Source organism: Dama dama, chromosome 12 (genome assembly GCF_033118175.1).
Source record: "Dama dama isolate Ldn47 chromosome 12, ASM3311817v1, whole genome shotgun sequence".
In the NCBI taxonomy this organism is placed as follows: domain Eukaryota; kingdom Metazoa; phylum Chordata; class Mammalia; order Artiodactyla; family Cervidae; genus Dama; species Dama dama.
In genome coordinates, this window is record NC_083692.1 from 36,017,926 (window position 1) to 36,035,573 (window position 17,648).

Consider the following 17,648-nt stretch of genomic DNA (forward strand, 5'->3'; position numbering starts at 1 on the left):
CCATGGACTGCAAAGAGTTGGACATGATTTAGCGACTGAACAACAATAACAATCACAAATCCTTCTAGTTTTCTAATTTATGAGAAAACATAGGTATTGTATTAGTTTACATATTTTGAACTCTAATTTAATGTTATTTATTAACATGCTAACAAGTCATTAAACTTAACATTAAAAACAAACTTTAAAAATTCTATTAATTCAGTCTAACACTAATGAAGAAGGATGGCAGTGAGGGTATGTTCTGGAATTTTCTTTCTCTTTGCTTCTCTCATTCGACAAATGTGAACTGAGCATCTATTATGGACAGGGCACCATGCTAGCAGTTGGGGAATAAGTTGTAAATACCATGAGATTTGCCTCAGGCAGCTTCTTTCATTGAAGGTACCTGTATGAATTCTGAGTTCAATCCTTACTTCTTCCAAACTACTTTCCCACCACATTCAAAAATAAATTAGCTCCAATAAGTCAGTCAATCAAGATGGCAGAGAGAAATATCAATAACCTCAGATATGCAGAAGACACCACCCTTATGGCAGAAAGCGAAGAAGAACTAAAGAGCCTCTTGATGAAAGTGAAAGAGGAGAGTGAAAAAGTTGGCTTAAAACTAAACATTCAGAAAACTAAGATCATGGCATCCTGTCCCATCACTTCATGGCAAATAGATGAGGAAACAATGGAACAGTGACAGAATTTATTTTTTTGGGCTCCAAAATCACTGCAGACCGTGACTGAAGCTATGAAATTAAAAGACGCTTGCTCCTTGGAAGAAAAGTTATGATCAATCTAGACAGCATATTAAAAAGCAGAGACATTACTCTACCAACAAAAGTCCGTATACGCAAAGCTATGGTTTTTCCAGTAGTTATGTTTGGATATGAGAGTTGGACTATAAAGAAAGCTGAGCACCAAAAAATTGATGCTTTTGAACTGTGGTGTTGGAGAAGACTCTTGAGAGTCCCTTGGACTGCAAGGAGATCCAGCCAGTCCATCCTAAAGGAAATCAGTCCTGAATATTCATTGGAAGGACTGATGCTGAAGCTGAATCTCCAATACTTTGGCCACCTGATGCAAAGGGCCACTCACTGGAAAAGACTCTGATGCTGGGAAAGATTGCAGGCAGGAGGAGAAGGGGACGACAGAGAATGAGATGGTTGGATGGCATCACCGACTGTCTGGGCATAAGTTTGAGCAAGCTCCGGGATTTGATGGACAGGAAAGCCTGGCGTGCTGCAGTCCATGAGGTCGCAAAGAGTTGGACACGACTGAGCGACTGAACTGAACTGAGTAAGTCAGTACTTCCTACAGAAACTAACTCTTAGTGAGCGATTAGGCAACGACTACGAGAGCACTCATCCAGACATCAATCATCATTCAATCATACTTCAATAAATAAACTCCACTGAGGAAACAAATGTGTTAACCAAGTGCCGGAAAGTGGTTGGGGCGGGGGGAAAACAAGATTCCAAAGAGGGTGGGAGGGAAGGCAGGTGTACTTAGGTGTGTAATTTGTAAGGTAGGCTGGGATAACACTCATATTTATCACTGAGATCGTGGACTTAATCATGTCACCAGGAAACTGCACTCAGAACTTGAGGAATGTTAAAAGGAAGCAAAAACTGGCTTAAATCTGAAGAGTGCATTTTGGCACAGCCGTTCCCTCCGGATCCGACAGGACATCCTCCTCTCTAAAGGGTTGGGAGGAGGCGGGCGCTCGCGTTCTGATTTAATTTTGAGCCGCGCCGCCCGCCGTCCCCCGTCACGTGACGGCCTGCCGTTGCTGCGTCGTTCAGTGGGTGCGGTTCTGCCAAGTGCCGGGCAGGAAGGGAGGCGGCTGCAGTGCCATTCTTAAAGGGGCCCGAGGGACGGCGAAAGGCTACTGCCGGCCGGAAGGAAAATGGTGAGTTGCCCCTGGGGAGGGCGGGGGCTGGCCGAAGGGCCGGGTCAGCCCCGCCGGACTTTCCTGTTTGCCAGAGCCGGCATCGGCGGGCATCGCCCGGGGTGGGTCGGCGGCCGCTTCCGGCCGGGCTGCTGGCGGGTACCCACAGTCGGAGCCTTGTCTTCTGCCCGCCGCCGCTGCCGCCTCGCCCAAGAGCAGCAGCATCCTGCCGGGCCCGCGGTTTACCCGCTCACCGGGCTCGGTGACTAGGGTGCGGCCAGGAGGGATGGGTCATGCTCACAGAGTCCTTCTGGATGGAGAGTCACAGCCTCTACGATGAAAAATCGGAGGGGCCAGGGGTCTGGCCCAACAGAGGGCTCCCCCAAACGCTGGCTTCTCTGTCAGGGCCCGGGCCCGGGCCAGGCCTCAGGGGTCGGTGGGCGCCGAGCCCTTCCGCCTGGCCGCCTTTGTGGGGAGGGTTCGAATTCTGATTCCATTCTCTCAGCCTCGCCTTAGTCTCTGTCTCCTCCTTCTCCCGGCCTGGCTCTGTGGATTTCTGCTTATCCTTGCTTGGAAATCTTTTGACCCAGTTCTTTGGCGCTTGACCTTTCAGTGACTGTCAAAAGCTTGGTCTGGCGTGGTCTGGGGGCTCTGGTTTGACTCCACGCTCAAAAATAGTGGAGAATTAAATCAGTTGCCCAACGAGGATCTCCTGGATCTTTCCCATCGGGTTTTAAAATATGCTTTTCTTTCATTAGAAGCAAAACACAAAAATCCCACTGTCGTCCTCTCTGACCTCCCACTTATTGCTCAACCCACTTCCGTCGAATAGATACTGTCATGGTCACTAAAGCTAAGAGACTTTTCTCTTCAGTTCTCATCTTTTCTGATCTTTCAGCTGCATTCTGGGTGTTGACACGCTCTCTTTGAAGCATTCTCTTCCCTTGGATGTCTTGGATACAGAACTGGAGTACTTCTCCTGTTGTGGGTCTATCTGTGTCCCATGCAGTCCTCTTTCCCTGTACATCACAAGTAGGAGTCCTGGGCTCCATCCTAATGCTTCATTTTCTATTCTGTATTTTTTGTCCTTCCTTTCTTACCTACACTCATAGCTTCAGTTACCACCTACCTGTATGTAGATGACTTGGGAATTTGTACTGCAGACCTTGCTTCTGAGATCCAGCCCAGATTTGTTTATCGTACTAGTTAGCATCTCCTAGGAAGCTTTTACTCACTTGAGTGTCTCAAAGCCCCCTTGATTTATCCAAAATAGAACGCATCTCTTGCCCTCAAACCTAGTGTTCCTTAACTCAGTGAAAGATAGCACCATTTAAGTGTTTCACACAAGCAAGAAGCTTAGGAGTCACCTTTTTTACTAATCTATCTCGCCTAGTATTCAGTCTGTCACCAGGTCCTTTGTGGTGGTTCAGAGAGTGGGCTAGATAAGAGTCAGGCTGTCTGGCTAGAATCCTGGCTCCCCTAGTTGCATAACTCTGAGGAAGATACTTAACCTCTCCAAGTCCTAGTTTCTTGCACATTGGGGATATATAATACCCATCTAATGGGATTGTTTTGAGGATCTATGTAAAGGACATAGCACAGTGTTTTCTTAATGTTAACAAGTATTAGCAGAAATTCACCTACTTCTCTTTATTTTCATCAACATGTCTAAGCTGTGTTTCACTTCTCCCCTGGATTAGCCTTGCCAGGTAACTAGTGTTGCTCTCTTCAACCTCTCTACCTATTTCCTGCATGCAACTCTGATTCTTTTCCCTGCTTAAAACACCTTGGTGGCTTCCCTTTGCTCGTATAGAAACCAAAATACTTAACATGACCCACTGCACCCTGTGTAGTCCAACACCTGCCAACCTCCTCTTGTATGTGTTATAGCTCATTCTCTGTGCTCGAATCATGCTGGCCTTTGGTTATCTTACATGTGCTGTGCTCACTTGAATCAAAGGATCTTTGTATAGGCAATTTTGGTCCTTTAGATGCCTTTTTCAGGCAGGCTTCCTGGAACCATGCTGTTTTGACTAGTCATTAAGTTCTCATAGCATCGAGTTTCTCTCTTTCCTCTTTCCCTAGTTGTTATACAAACAAGTGTGTGTTTTTTTGCCTGATGATTTTGATGTAGACTTGTTCTCTAATAGACTTTATAAGCTCTTTTAGGTCAGGTCCATAGTTTTAATCTATTTATTTTATATCATTATGTCTCTAACAATTAGCACATCCTGACATTCATTAAATGTTCATTGTGTGGATTATCCAGTAAATGACTACTTGAGTTCAAGCTTCCCACTTTGTGTGTTAATATTTACCGTATAGTGTTGCTTTCAGGGTGTTATTTTTAAATGCATCTATTAACTGGAAACTGTTAGGAGTTGGCTGAGTTGCAGTTCTTTTTCTTGTAGGAAGGAATTTTTGGCCCAATGGTTGGTATTGGGAGGAGTGAAAATGGGAAAAAAGCTTTATAGATTCAACCACAGCATATTTTTCACTTGGTTTGCTATCCCTAAGGTGTCAGAATTGCACAAGCAGCTCTGGGTATCAGAACCCTAAGATAAGAGTCGTAACAAATTGTTCTTTGCCTACAAAAATCTAAAGTATTTATTAGTTTCTACTAATGGGCTCTGCGTTTGGTTTTGGCTGACAAGAGATTGAAAGTTCTAGTTTTCTGATTTGTGTGTCTTTCTTGAAAGACAGGAAAAAATAGACTAGGCTTGAATACTATAGGAACCTCGTATGACTTAGCATTTCTTTCTCTAAAGAGAAGTAAAAGGATGGACATAAGTGACTACTGCAGGAGCCTAATTTATTGGAAAATATGTATTGGTGAGGTGTGTTTTCTAACTATAAATAGCACATTCTGTGGTATATCACAGCTTATATATTACCAGTGTTATGAATTTAAAGGACAACTTAAAATTGATAGCCATTTAATGTTGTAACATATGCTCGCTCTTACCCAACACAGGGTGAAAAAGCAGACTTTTATTTAATTTTAACTTAAAATTTAAATCCTTAATTCTTTTGAACTGTAATGAGACACTTGTATTTGGCATTGGTCTCAAAACTTTTAATTTTCTGAAGAATTGGGGGGGAAACCCCATATATGAAGAAACCAAAGAATGTGGACCTTGTTTGGAACCTGACTCAATCAAACTCACTGTTAAAAAAACAAAAGAAAAAAAATGAGGAAAATTTGAACTTTGAACTCTATGTGAATAATTGAGACCAGAATTATTATTTTTAGGTGACATATTATTATTGTCTCTTTAAGAATTTCCCACACACACACACAAAAAAGAATTTCCCACAGTTTGTTGTGATCCACACAGTCAAAGGCTTTGGCATAGTCAATAAAGCAGAAATAGATGTTTTTCTGGAACTCTCTTGCTTTTTTGATGATCCAGCGGATGTTGGCAATTTGATCTCTGGTTCCTCTGCCTTTTCTAAATACAGCTTGAACATCTGTAATTTCATGGTTCATGTACTGTTGAAGCGTGGGTTGGAGAATTTTGAGCATTACTTTGCTACCGTGTAAGATGAATGCAATTGTGCGGTAGTTTGAGCATTCTTTGGGATTGCCTTTCTTAGGGATTGAAATGAAAACTGACCTTTTCCAGTCCTGTGGCCACTGCTGAGTTTTCCAAATTTGCTGGCATATTGAGTGCAGCACTCTCACAGCTGAAACTCCAATATTTTGGCCACCTGATGCGATGAACTGACTCATTTGAAAAGACCCTGATGCAGGGAAAGGTTGAAGGCGGGAGGAGAAGGGGACGACAGAGGATGAGATGGTTGGATGGCATCACCGACTCAATGGACATGAGTTTAAGTAAACTCCGGGAGTTGGTGATGGACATTGAGGCCTGGCGTGCTGCAGTCCATGGGATCGCAAAGAGTTGGACACAACAGAGTGACTGAACTGAACTGATTATTATTGTCTGTGTTTTCAATGGCACATACTATCATTTTATTACTGTGTATTAAAATATTTGTAGTTAAAATGATTATTGACCTTGGCTGTGTGATGGTCCATGGGAGCAGTATTGAGGCTTTTGGATGAGATAAGATTAGCTATGTGTTGATAATGTTGAAACTGAGTGTTAAGTGCATAAGACTTCACAGAATTTCTCTAATTTTCTATATATTTGAACTTTTATACATTAAAGAAACAGATTTCCATCTTCCTGCTTGCAATCAATAATTCACTTGTACCACCTGACCCTAACGCCAACTGAAGAGTGCTTTTGATAATTTCCTTGTCAGATTTTTGGAGAAGAGTCTCTTAATATTTTTTCATAATTTATAAAATGTTCTTTGAGTTTTTATATTTGTTTCATCTGCTTTTGCTTTCATATTTCTTAATAGCTCCTGTTTTTTTGATTCACATAGTCATTTAAGACATAAAATAGTAGTTGGTCTTTACACTTATACTTTATTTTCCATTCTTTTGCTTATTTTTAGTTTTTCATAGTTGTGCTGGACTCAAAAATGAACTAAAGCCTTACTAAACCTTAAGTTCAATAAGATGATTTTCCTGTTCTTCCTGAATAGTGAAAAATATTATACTTCTAACAGCCATGATCCTTGACTTCCTATATTCTTCCCTTCCTCTCCAGTTCTGATGAAATTGCACATTAGTATATATCTAGTTCTTTGAGATATTTAGTAGCCAAAGAGAAAGTAAAAGTATACTCTACATATAAGATGAACAAATGTGAATAATTTAATAATGCGAATGCAAGGCTTGGTAGATTTAAAAGTTCTTTAAGTGTTGATGTGTTTCATGTTAATACGTAATTATGACATTTGTAGATGTCCATATGCCTTCTTAAAGGTATTAGGGTTTGTAGCTTTAAGGTATACATACATATTGGAGTCATGGCATTTGATAACATGATTTTTTTTCTTTTCTAGAGTGAGTCTTTGGTGGTTTGTGATGTTGCTGAAGATTTAGTTGAAAAGCTGAGAAAGTTTCGTTTTCGCAAAGAAACGAACAATGCTGCTATTATAAGTAAGCTAAACACGATTGTCTCCATTCCATGGTCTTAGTTTGGTTTTATCCTTTTGTCCTATAGCTGCATCCAATAACCTGAAATTACTTTAGAAAGTAATTTGTCTCCTTCTGTTTTAATTCCCAACCCTGTCCCCCACCTCCCAGCCCCTCACCCCCAAACCTGTGAGGTCACTTTAAAAAGTAAGTAAGAGTTAGTGTCAGAGAACAGAGGCAGTGTCTCACCTCCCCCTCACCTCCTGCACAGCTCTGGAGAAGATGATCGTCTTCTTGTTGGTCATTTGTAGTGTCCCATCCAATTCCATCCTTTAACTTACCTGGGGATGAAAACAGCCTGGCCATTCATCCTGAAGCAGAAACCTTTGCCCACACCTAAAGTGATAAAATTCAGCATTGTGTTCAAAGTGATCTGAGGTCTTACTTCATTTCTAGACTTGAATTCTAGTTTCACGGAGAATACTTTTAAGTGTCACTGACTTTTGATAATGGAAAGAGTGATTTGCATATTACTTCTTCCAGTGTGAACTGTATGTGATGTTATGTAGATTTCTTTTGTATTCTTAGGTAATATTTAATATGTGGGTAGTGATTTAGCAAGATAAAGGAAGAATGAGGGGGTGAGAATGTAAAACTATATATACTAACAGAGATACATCTGAAGATGTGAATTAGTGAGGCGGTGACAGCTTGTTGAATTATGATTCTTTTACAAACAAATACTACAACGCAGGCATACAGTTCTTAGAAGTGACAGAGTGTATCAGTGTCATTTTACCACAAAGAGTAAAGCTATTTGAGATCATATCGTGTTTCACAGGATTTACTATGAAATTAGTGCAGAATCAAAAATGGGTAACTTTCAGGGTAATGGAAAAGAATAGAGGCATAGGTTATCTAAATATATTTCAGTTTGGCTTCAGATTATGTTACATGTATTTGAATAGAGATATCACTGCTCTTTGGTAATTCCCTTTCTCGGAATACTCATCCTGCACCATGAAATCCTGACTCTTGAGAAGCTGGGAACCTGGTGATTATTCTGTCCTGACCCTTGTCCTTTTTTCGCTTGTAGTTCTAACCAGGTTCAATAAACCAGTCTCCGTCACAGTGACCTTTTCAGACCTTTTCTAATCATCCAAGAGGTTGCGTCTGAGTTGCAAAAATTCTTCATATACACAGTAAATGTAAGGAGTTGACATAAAGTTCTAAATAAGCAAATTAGGTGCTGGGAATTATGGGTAAAAGCTTTTAAATGCTGACTGCTTGAAAAGCAAAGCTAACTAACAGACCATAAACTAAAACTGCAAATGAGTTGTATGCTTGTGTTTCTTCATGTTTTAATTTTGAATACCAATAAAAGATCTTGGAATCTGTGGGTTGGGTAGATCAAGGTCATGTTAGAATCACAGTTTACTCATACTGTATTTTTATTTTAGTGAAAATTGATAAGGATAAACGCCTGGTGGTGCTGGATGAAGAGCTTGAGGTTTGTTTGAACAGCTAAATATAGATTTATAGTTAAGTAATTATTATCACCCAAAAGATGTAACATTAGTTACATGTACTTCTAAAGTTAGTTCTAAACCATTGTACATGTTCATTATTTATGAAAAGCACGTTAATTATTATGTAGTGGATTGTCTTGCTAATATAATCACCTTCAATAAAGCATTAATGAAATCCAGGTAATAAGCAGTAGAAGTTAGGGCTATATGTCTGGTAAAAACTAGCTTCTAAGTTGGTTGGCCAGTAATTACAAACTAAAACCCTATAGCCTAAGTATTTAGATTGTCAAGTTAAGTAACCAATTTAGAGTGAAAAGAAATTAACTTTTTCCCCCTGAATCAGATATGGTTGTTGCTCTGAGGGGTTGGCTTATCTCACTCAGTATTTCCTGACAGTTGGAACATGAGCATAGACTATGCTGCCTCTCAGCCCCATGTTTTGTTAATTAACAGAGCTAAGCTGAGTGGGTTGGGGTGGGCTTTCATTGGATTGAGGTTTTAATAACCTCAGCTTATGTACAATTTAGTAAGATAAAATGTTATGATGTGGTATCAAGTTATGAATTTACACCTATTGGTAGAATGGGTCCCCGTATATCTCTTAAGAATCTATGGATAAGAAAATGGTTAAAAGTTGTTTTCTTTTTGGTGCTAGGGCATTTCACCAGATGAACTTAAAGATGAACTACCTGAGCGACAACCTCGATATCCTTTTCTTAGTGCTTTAAAAAGATGTTTATTTTTACTGGTCACAGTTTTATTTATGAAGTTCATTTGTTCAGCTTTTAAGGTACATTTTTTACAAAATTTTCTTCTACACCATGCATGCTAAGTTGCTTCTGTCATGTTTGACTCTTTACAACCCCATAGACCATGCCCCACCAGGCTCCTTTGTCCATGGGATTCTCCAGGCAAGAATACTGGAGTGGGTTGCCATGCCCTCCTCCAGGGGATCTTCCCAACCCAGGGATTGAACCCATATCTCATGTCTCCTGCATTGGCGGGTGGGTTTGTTACCACTGGTGCTACTTGGGAAGCCCTACACCATGGTCACAAACAAATTAAAATGTATGTACATACTGGAAAAGGGCGAAAAAGTTGATGGATATTGTTTATTTAAATTCCTTTTATTGTTACATATAATAAAAATTGAGAAAGAAAAAGTCCACATTAAGTCTATACTTTTAATAAATTTATTTGTGAGAGTGTATGATGGTATGATTTGTCTTTGGGGCCCATTTATAATTTTGTGGCACAATAATGAATAATGAAAGTGTGACCTAAATGAATAGGATAGAAATTTGCCACTACTAGCTTGGCTGGTGTGTGTTGTCCTTCGGAACTCTGTTGATAAGTACTTGTCTAAAATAGAGCAACAATTTCAGTTTCTTTAACTTGAGAAAAACCTTCATTGTGTATAGTTATAAGTATCAACATGATGATGGAAGAGTTTCATACCCTCTGTGCTTTATTTTCTCCAGTCCTGTCGGTAAGTGAATTTCTTTAAATAGTGCATATCTGGTTCTGATCAAATTAAACCATTTTTACCCTAGATGAATTTTATGCTTGTTTTAAGGATGGAAAATGTTGAATTAATTGTGTGTGTGCACACACATGCACATGGGAATGCATCCCTAAAAAGAAGTTACTTTAAAAACTTGCTTTTTTTAGGATAAATTCCTAGAAGTGTAGTTGTTAGGTCAAATTGTATATGTATGTTTAATGAATTTGAAATGATATTTTAAAATATCAAAAGTACATTTTCTTCTGTATTTTAATTTTATTTTTAAGTATGTAAACTTTGTGTATGATTATGATGTATAGTTGGTGTTTATCCTTAAAATAGTAGTTGTCAGTGATAGGTCCATAATCTTGAGAATAGTCTCAGAGTAGCTTCCATTGGATATTAATATGGTTTCTTGGTGTTTAAAGTATCCATTATCACCAGAACTCCCTCTGCCACTACCATTCAAGCCCACGATAAACTTTCTGCTCTCTGAACTCCTTGATCTTTATTATTTGTATCATATATGTAGCACTTAAAATATACCGAAGGGTCTTTTAATATGTAAGCAGACTGTAAATTTTTTTCAGAGCCAATCTCTTCACCCCACTGACCCCTCAACATCCCAAAACTTATATATCTTAGGTATCTGTAAAACTGATCAGTCAAAATTAAGGTAGTGGTGAAAAATTTTGAAGTATTCACAAGGCTCTGAAAGTCAAGATCTGTATAGATCTAGCCTGATTTATTTTTGCTGACCTGAAGCCTTGTTCATTAGTAATACAGCTGTTTCTCTTTGTGCAGATGGTATGCAGTATAACACCCTCAAGCCCTTACATGTTTAGACAGGAGCTTTTGTAAACTCAATAGCATAGATAATCCTAAATGTGTCTTTTTTATCAAATAAATAATGAAAACTCATCACTGTTTAAAAATTTAAGTCTCATTTCTACTCTGATCTCTCTCTTCCAGGATGTAAGCCTGAACAACAGATGATGTATGCTGGGAGTAAGAATAAGCTAGTCCAAACAGCTGAACTTACCAAGGTAGTAGTTATATTTGACTAACTTGTTGAGACAGTATTTTCTCTTTGTAAATGGAACAATACCTAAGTAATCTGAAGACTTCAGTATTTCTTTATGTAGGTGAAAGTTATTTAGAACAGAGCAGTAAACTAGAGTTTTTTTACTAGTTGGAAATAGAATGATATGAGTATTTAACCAAAAGTGTGATTTTTGAAGGCTTCCCAGGTGGCTCAGTGGTAGAGAATCCACCTATCAATGCAGGAATTGCAGGAGACATGGGTTTGATCCCTGGGTCAGGAGGATCCCCTGGAGGAGGAAATGACAACCCACTCCAGTATTCTTGCCTGGAAAATTCCATGGACAAGTGCCTGGCGGACTATATTTCAGAGGGTCGCAAAGAGTTGGACATGACTGAGCACGTGTTTTTTGAATGAAAATTACACATTGATTACAAGAACTCACATTCAAAATGTAGGCCACTTTAGAAAACTGTTCAATCTTTTGAGAATTTTTAATTTTCCATAATATAATCTCTAGTAGATAAATTCAGCATTTGAAGCTTCTTTGAGCTGTTTACCATAGACTAAACGAACCAAATTCTGTGCAGGGATTCCATACTCTGCAGTTAACTGTGTTGTTTCTAAATCTAAAATGAAATTTTTAAGAATGCTTGTTAGCTTTATTAAAACAGAACATTCTGTTTCATATCAGACACCTGCTTTAAGATTTAACATGTTCCTATTTTATGGCATTTTTGAAAATGAAAGGTAAGAATGGTACTTATTCTCAAAGTTTCAACTTCCATGTTTTAGTTTGAGTTGAAAAAGTATATACTTTAAGGTCTTGAAATAGAATTTTACATCACTGGAATTTTAATAATACTTTCTTTCAGGTTTTATTTTAAGGACAGCCTAAATGTTTTCCCCTTGGGTGCTTAGTCATTAACCCAGGGTTTTTTTTTAAGTGCCTTCTGCTTTTTCCCTTTAACCCACATGATTGTCACCAATACCACCAACTTATAGACATTACTTTCCCTCATTTGTACCATAGGCGTACTCTAAAGTGACTCCGGTTGGTTAGAAAGGAGCTCTGCTAACAGCCTCACGTCTGTTCTAATCCCAGGCATGCCCTAAAGTGTTGGAATTAAAGTGAAGTCGCTTAGTCATGTCCGACTCTTTGCGACCCCATGGACTGTGGCCTACCAGGCTCCTCCCTCCATGGAATTTTCCAGGCAAGAGTACTGGAGTGGGTTGCCATTTCCTTCCCCAGGGAATCTTCCCTACTCAGGGATCGAACCCAGGTCTTCCACATTGCAGGCAGACGCTTTACCATCTGAGCCACCAATTAAGGCATGACAATTTACAAGTAACTCTTACATATAATCTGATTGAGTCCTCGCCACAGCTTTGTAAGTTAATGGTGAAACTACTGTTCTTAACTGTGATGAATGACTTACCGAGGGTTGCACATCAGTACCTGTAAGATCTAGGATTCATTCGTAACATCCAGCCTGAAATCCCATCCTCCCTGCTGTATTACGTTGTCTTTTTATGCCCATGATACTTTGTGGGCCTGTGTGTGTTCAGATTCTGGCTGGAGATTTTTGGCTATGGACTACTAATCTATCCTTATAAAACGGCTGGTGTTTCCTTGTTCTGTAGAGGATCAGCACACATTCTTCGAGTTCCTAACTGGATTGATTTTAGTTGTGTACCCTTGGGTCTCTCTTTTAGTGGGTACTATTTACAAAACTACTCTTTTAGAACATTTATAGATTTGTGCTTTTAAGAGTTTTGATATTATGCCATCTTGACTGCTAAACTTTGGTAACTGAGTCCCTAGCATTTAAGAAAAAGTAAAGGTATATCTAATTTACACAGATTAAGCCATGTTGACTGAAAGGAAGGAGAATTTGGTATTTAATACTCAAATATGCAACCTATTTGATTTTTTTTCTTAAGGTATTTGAAATAAGAAATACCGAAGACCTAACTGAAGAATGGTTACGTGAGAAACTTGGATTTTTCCACTAATGTGAACTTCTGTGTTTCTAAAGTATTTATGTATTAACCTGACCATACTGGAACCAGACATAAATACTTATTTATGCCTAAAAATGCACTGTTACTTACAGTTTGTTATCTGCAGTAAAGAAAAATTCTCATTTGTTCAAAGTTTGAACAAAGAGGAAATCATCTTCATAGTAATGAAACTTTGTAAAGTGTTTCCTTATATTTGTAATTGTTAGGTGGACTACTTCTCTCCAGGGACTTTTTGCACTCTTGTGACTAATTTCTATAACTTACAGTTCAGAATTTGTTACTATTTACAGACACCATTGGAAAGTGGTTATTAGATTGTGATAGACAACAGTTGCCTCCTTTTGACAAATACTGGATATTAGCAGTTTATATATGAAAATAGCATATTATCACTTGTCAAATCTTTGAAATCAATTTGGGATAAAAGACTTAAGTGACCGAATTTTGAGCCATGAATTTACTGTAGTATAATCTGCACTACAAATAGTTTTTCCATCAATTCCATGCCTTCTTTAGTTTTCTATATCTTTTTAATCAAGTCCAGAAACTTTTCATCAGTTGCTCATTTTTAAGGTCTGGAAGTTAGATTTTATAATGAAGTTATGACTAATAGGCTTTCTCTTAATGGAAAATAGCATTTTAGTCTTAGAAATTAATGGATTGTAACTAATCAAGGGCTTCATTTTTAGTTATGTCATTTATAGATAATCTTAAATCTAAGTTAGTAACACTTTATTTATAAAGAACCTCTTAATGTTGTCCTGTGAATACTAGTTATTTTACATGTGTTAATACTGTGCCTTTGATTTCTTAGCTTTAAAGTTAGTTGAAGACTTTACACTGCCAGTATTCCAGATTTGGTGAAATTAATACTTTTGTAAAGGGTCCAAGTAAAACAGTTTTCTAATATGTGTATATGAAATTTGTAGTAAAATCAACTTGATATTTTAGAAATTCCAACTGTCTGCTTGCATTGGTGAATATATGGCAGTTGAAAGTTATAGTTTGGGACATATTTGTGATTAGTTTTGTGCCATAGGAAAAAATTGCTTATCTTAAACCTTGGCCATAGTTAATAACATTAACGCATTGATAGAAATCTCATCTGATATCCTAAATGTCAGAAGCTATTCTAAACTGGACACCTGTCTTGTTAGATGATGGTATCCTTGGCATTTTTAAAGCAAGGATTCTGATATATAGTGTACTTTAAAAACATAGAAGTAACTAAAATTCTTTTGACATTAATTTGACAAAAAGTCTTGAGAATCTAAAGACCACCCAAATTTGGTGAATTAATTCTTATATTAAGAATATCTTAATCATTTCAAAGCTAGCAAAGGCATTTTTTTTTTTTAAATTTTGATGTATCTCCCATTCGTATGTGCTTTGCATTTTTTTGAGGTTTCTGTGCCAACTTTAATAAAGAGGTAAAGATAGTTGGAATTTTCATAATATGGAATCTTCTATTCGCAACACTGTTTGGCTTCACTAATCTAAAAACAGGAAGTAATAGGAAGTTAGTTGGAGATGAGGAAGTGCTGGAAAGGTATTTGCTTTGGTTACTGAATGGGAAGGGTTCTTAATTCCAATTTCCAGAGAGAGAGAGCGCTTCACCCAGGAAGTTTAAGAATTCTTTAAACAGCTATTTTGATACTGGAGAAAAATGCTTATAATTCTGCATAAATGCAAATGTAATCCAAGTGAATGGAGACTTTTTCTAATGTTTTTGAATGAAGGAAATGAGATTTTGTTTCATCTGGTTCAGAGCAATAAGAGAATCTAGGGCTGCAAGAATGTGTTTTTGTAGTGAGGTTCCTCCTTTTGTCTTGCATGTTTTAAGTGTTTTTTTAAAAATTTAATTGGAAAGTCCTCTATAATGTCAGATAATATTGACCTCCATACATAGAACTCTTGGTTCCCCTGTTCTCTAACAGGGGAACTGTGATAAACTATGCTTTTTTGAGCTTGTCTGACTCCTTATTGATATCAATATGTATTTTTGCAAGACAATAGATGAGGTTAGGGGATCAGTAGAACATTTTTTTACTTCCTTGGTCCTATAGGGACAGTTATAGATCCTTTACCCTAGCATATTCTCTGACTTTTATATAAATTTTACTTTCATCTAACCAAATTTTTGCATTGTTCTTTTTTTTAAAGTATATTTCCTATATAATCTCTTTTTCTGCCTTCTCTCAGTTAGTAACTCCAGATTTCATAATTCCAGTTTTCACATTCCACTTCTAGTACAACCATTCCCATTCAGCCTTAAGTCTTAATCTTTCCTTTTTGGCAGCAGCTTTTTTCCTGGGAACCTCCTTCATGATCTTCTAAGTCAGAATTAGTTTTGAAATTGTTGGACTTGCATAAGTTCTGCATAGCATCTGATGTTGTCAGAGTAGAACCGACTAGTAATCACAGCATGTTTTTTAGTACGGTTTTGTGGCAACATAAATGACATATGAGGAAAACTGTTCTCAGGTTACTGTATGCTGAAATTCCAAAATGTCAGGAGTTTTGAATAGTGTTCACTTTGTTCTGGTATTGAAGCAGTTATATTAGGGAAGAAGTTATTTGACTGTTTTTGTTTAATTGACTTCTAAAATAAATGTTCAAATTGTCTATTTCTAAAAAGTTTACTAAATACCTAGTGTGGTTAAACATACTCTTGTTTGAGAGGGTGTTGCTAAATTTTGTATTGTCATTACTAAATGATCTTTGTAACAAAATGTCTGTCAGCACTTTTCTCTCCCTTTTTGTCTCCTATTTTAAGGAGTCAAATGTAGCCATAAACTGTATCCTGGTCTGACACTTAAAATTTTTTCCAGTTAAAGGAGTGTATTGCCAAATTAAATTTGGCTGTCCTTGTTCCCCATCCATATAGATAGTAAGGAAGGTGTACTTAAAATATGTTTGGACTACTTTAAAACATGAGCAGTGTCATTAATCCATAATGTGGACTAGTGATGAAAAGATATTTTCATAAGAGTTTAAATGCTGATATTTGGTGGAAATAGAGAGTGACTTGTAATCTATCAATTCAAATATTCTTAATACGGTTGCTTTCCCTGTTTGTTCAATAGACTGATAATACTGGAATCTACAGAATTTGAGCCTTTACAACTTACGTGACGAAGTGTCTCAAACATTTCTGGACAAATCTTATTTTGTATTTCTGGAAGAATGTAAAAATCTCTCAGGCCACTTAACACCAGTGGTCCCAAGTTGAATATTCTTGAAAAATTTGTTTCCTCTTAGGCCGCTCGACATTTCAAATCAGTGATCATCTTCCTATGATATTTTAAAACAACTACATTAAGGTTGTGATAGAAACTGTGTTATCTTTTTGGAGTATAGTTCATACATGTGTAATTACTTGAATATTGTTTGAGATCACTAACATGCCAGGGTAGTGCCCACTGATTTAGATGGTCCAATGTAATCTCATTCAGGAGGCTTGAAACATTAATGGTTTAGTCTTGTGAATTTTAACAGTTTTCCTGTCATCATTTAACAAAATCAACAGCTGGCACAACTTCTGAAACTGTGGTTTCAGTCTGTGCAAGTTCATATTGCATGTTTATTTTGGACAGTCTTCTGTTAAGCATGGTGCTTGTACTGGTTTAAATAAAATGTTAACATGAAAGGACTACTAGCTTTTCATTTTTTTACTCTCCTTTTTTCTCTTTTAGAGTTGCTGTTGCCTAACTGACTCAATTGTGGCATCCGTGTGAACCACACAAATTCAGTTGTTTACTTTATCTGAAAAAACTGAGAGGCAGAATAAGCAGATCACTAGGCAAAAGTAGGATGCGGGGAGGGAAAATATAATGAGATTATAAACATTTCTAAAACTTGGTCTCATACTAAAATGGTTAGTTTGTAGGGGCAGAGGGCATTGTTTCAAATGATGACCCCTTGCTTTCAAAGGGAAAACTAAGTTAGAGGGGCTGTATATTTTGTAAGAAATCAAATTAAATAGAAATTTTACTGAATATAGTGTATCACTATTTATTACACATCCATTAAAGAGCCATCCTGCCTATATTATAGACTAATGTCCGTAGTTTGTGTTTCATGGGTATCTAGTGAATGAATACAAATCAACAATACTTACACGGTGTTTAGACTTGACCATATACCTCTTGTGATGACTATGTATTATAGTGGAGTCACATTTGTTTACAGTTGTGAAAGGAGTTGTTTATGCCTTCCTATACTCAAGAATCTCACAAGGACAATTGGCCAGAATGAGGAAGTGTCTTCCTTATTTCTCAAATTTGTCATTCAGCTGCTCAGCCAGCCAGCTCCTAAATTTTTTCACCTTCATTGTCTTTTTGTCCTTTTCAGTTTTCAGCAGCAAAAAGCATTTCTAGTCGCTTACCCACACAATGAGAGCCCACTCTCATTTGCATGAGGGCATACCCTGAGTGGATAGTCTCTCCTTGTGCAGTACATTTTTAACTAGGTGGAAAAGCCAGTTAAAGATCTTATCATGGAGCTTCAGGGGGTTTTCACAGTTCTCTTATCCTGAAAGTTTTCTGCTGAGGTAACCTTTTTTCCCCAATTACAAGAAAGAAAAAGAATGTCTTGGTTGCATCCAAAAGTCACCTTGTAGTGCCCAGAAAAACAGGAAGAAGGCTGTGTGTGTGTGTGTGTGGCTTTTAGTC

At 37.6% G+C, this 17,648-nt stretch overlaps 1 protein-coding gene across 3 annotated transcripts; it reads left to right on the forward strand.

Moving 5' to 3' along the window:
• The first annotated feature begins 1,782 nt into the window (after positions 1 to 1,782).
• On the forward strand, positions 1,783 to 16,627 carry GMFB (glia maturation factor beta). 3 transcript variants are annotated; one of them, XM_061157016.1, is made up of 7 exons: positions 1,783 to 1,900; positions 6,803 to 6,899; positions 8,336 to 8,385; positions 9,060 to 9,109; positions 9,808 to 9,893; positions 10,881 to 10,957; positions 12,895 to 16,627. In XM_061157016.1, the coding sequence occupies exons 1-7, from the start codon at positions 1,898 to 1,900 to the stop codon at positions 12,964 to 12,966; spliced, it is 435 nt and encodes a 144-aa protein (XP_061012999.1). In that variant the 5' UTR covers positions 1,783 to 1,897; the 3' UTR covers positions 12,967 to 16,627. The 3 variants fall into 3 exon arrangements, with proteins under 3 accessions (XP_061012999.1, XP_061013000.1, XP_061013001.1); XM_061157017.1 differs by having other exon boundaries at positions 10,881 to 10,954; XM_061157018.1 differs by having other exon boundaries at positions 9,811 to 9,893; positions 10,881 to 10,954.
• The last annotated feature ends 1,021 nt before the right edge of the window (positions 16,628 to 17,648 follow it).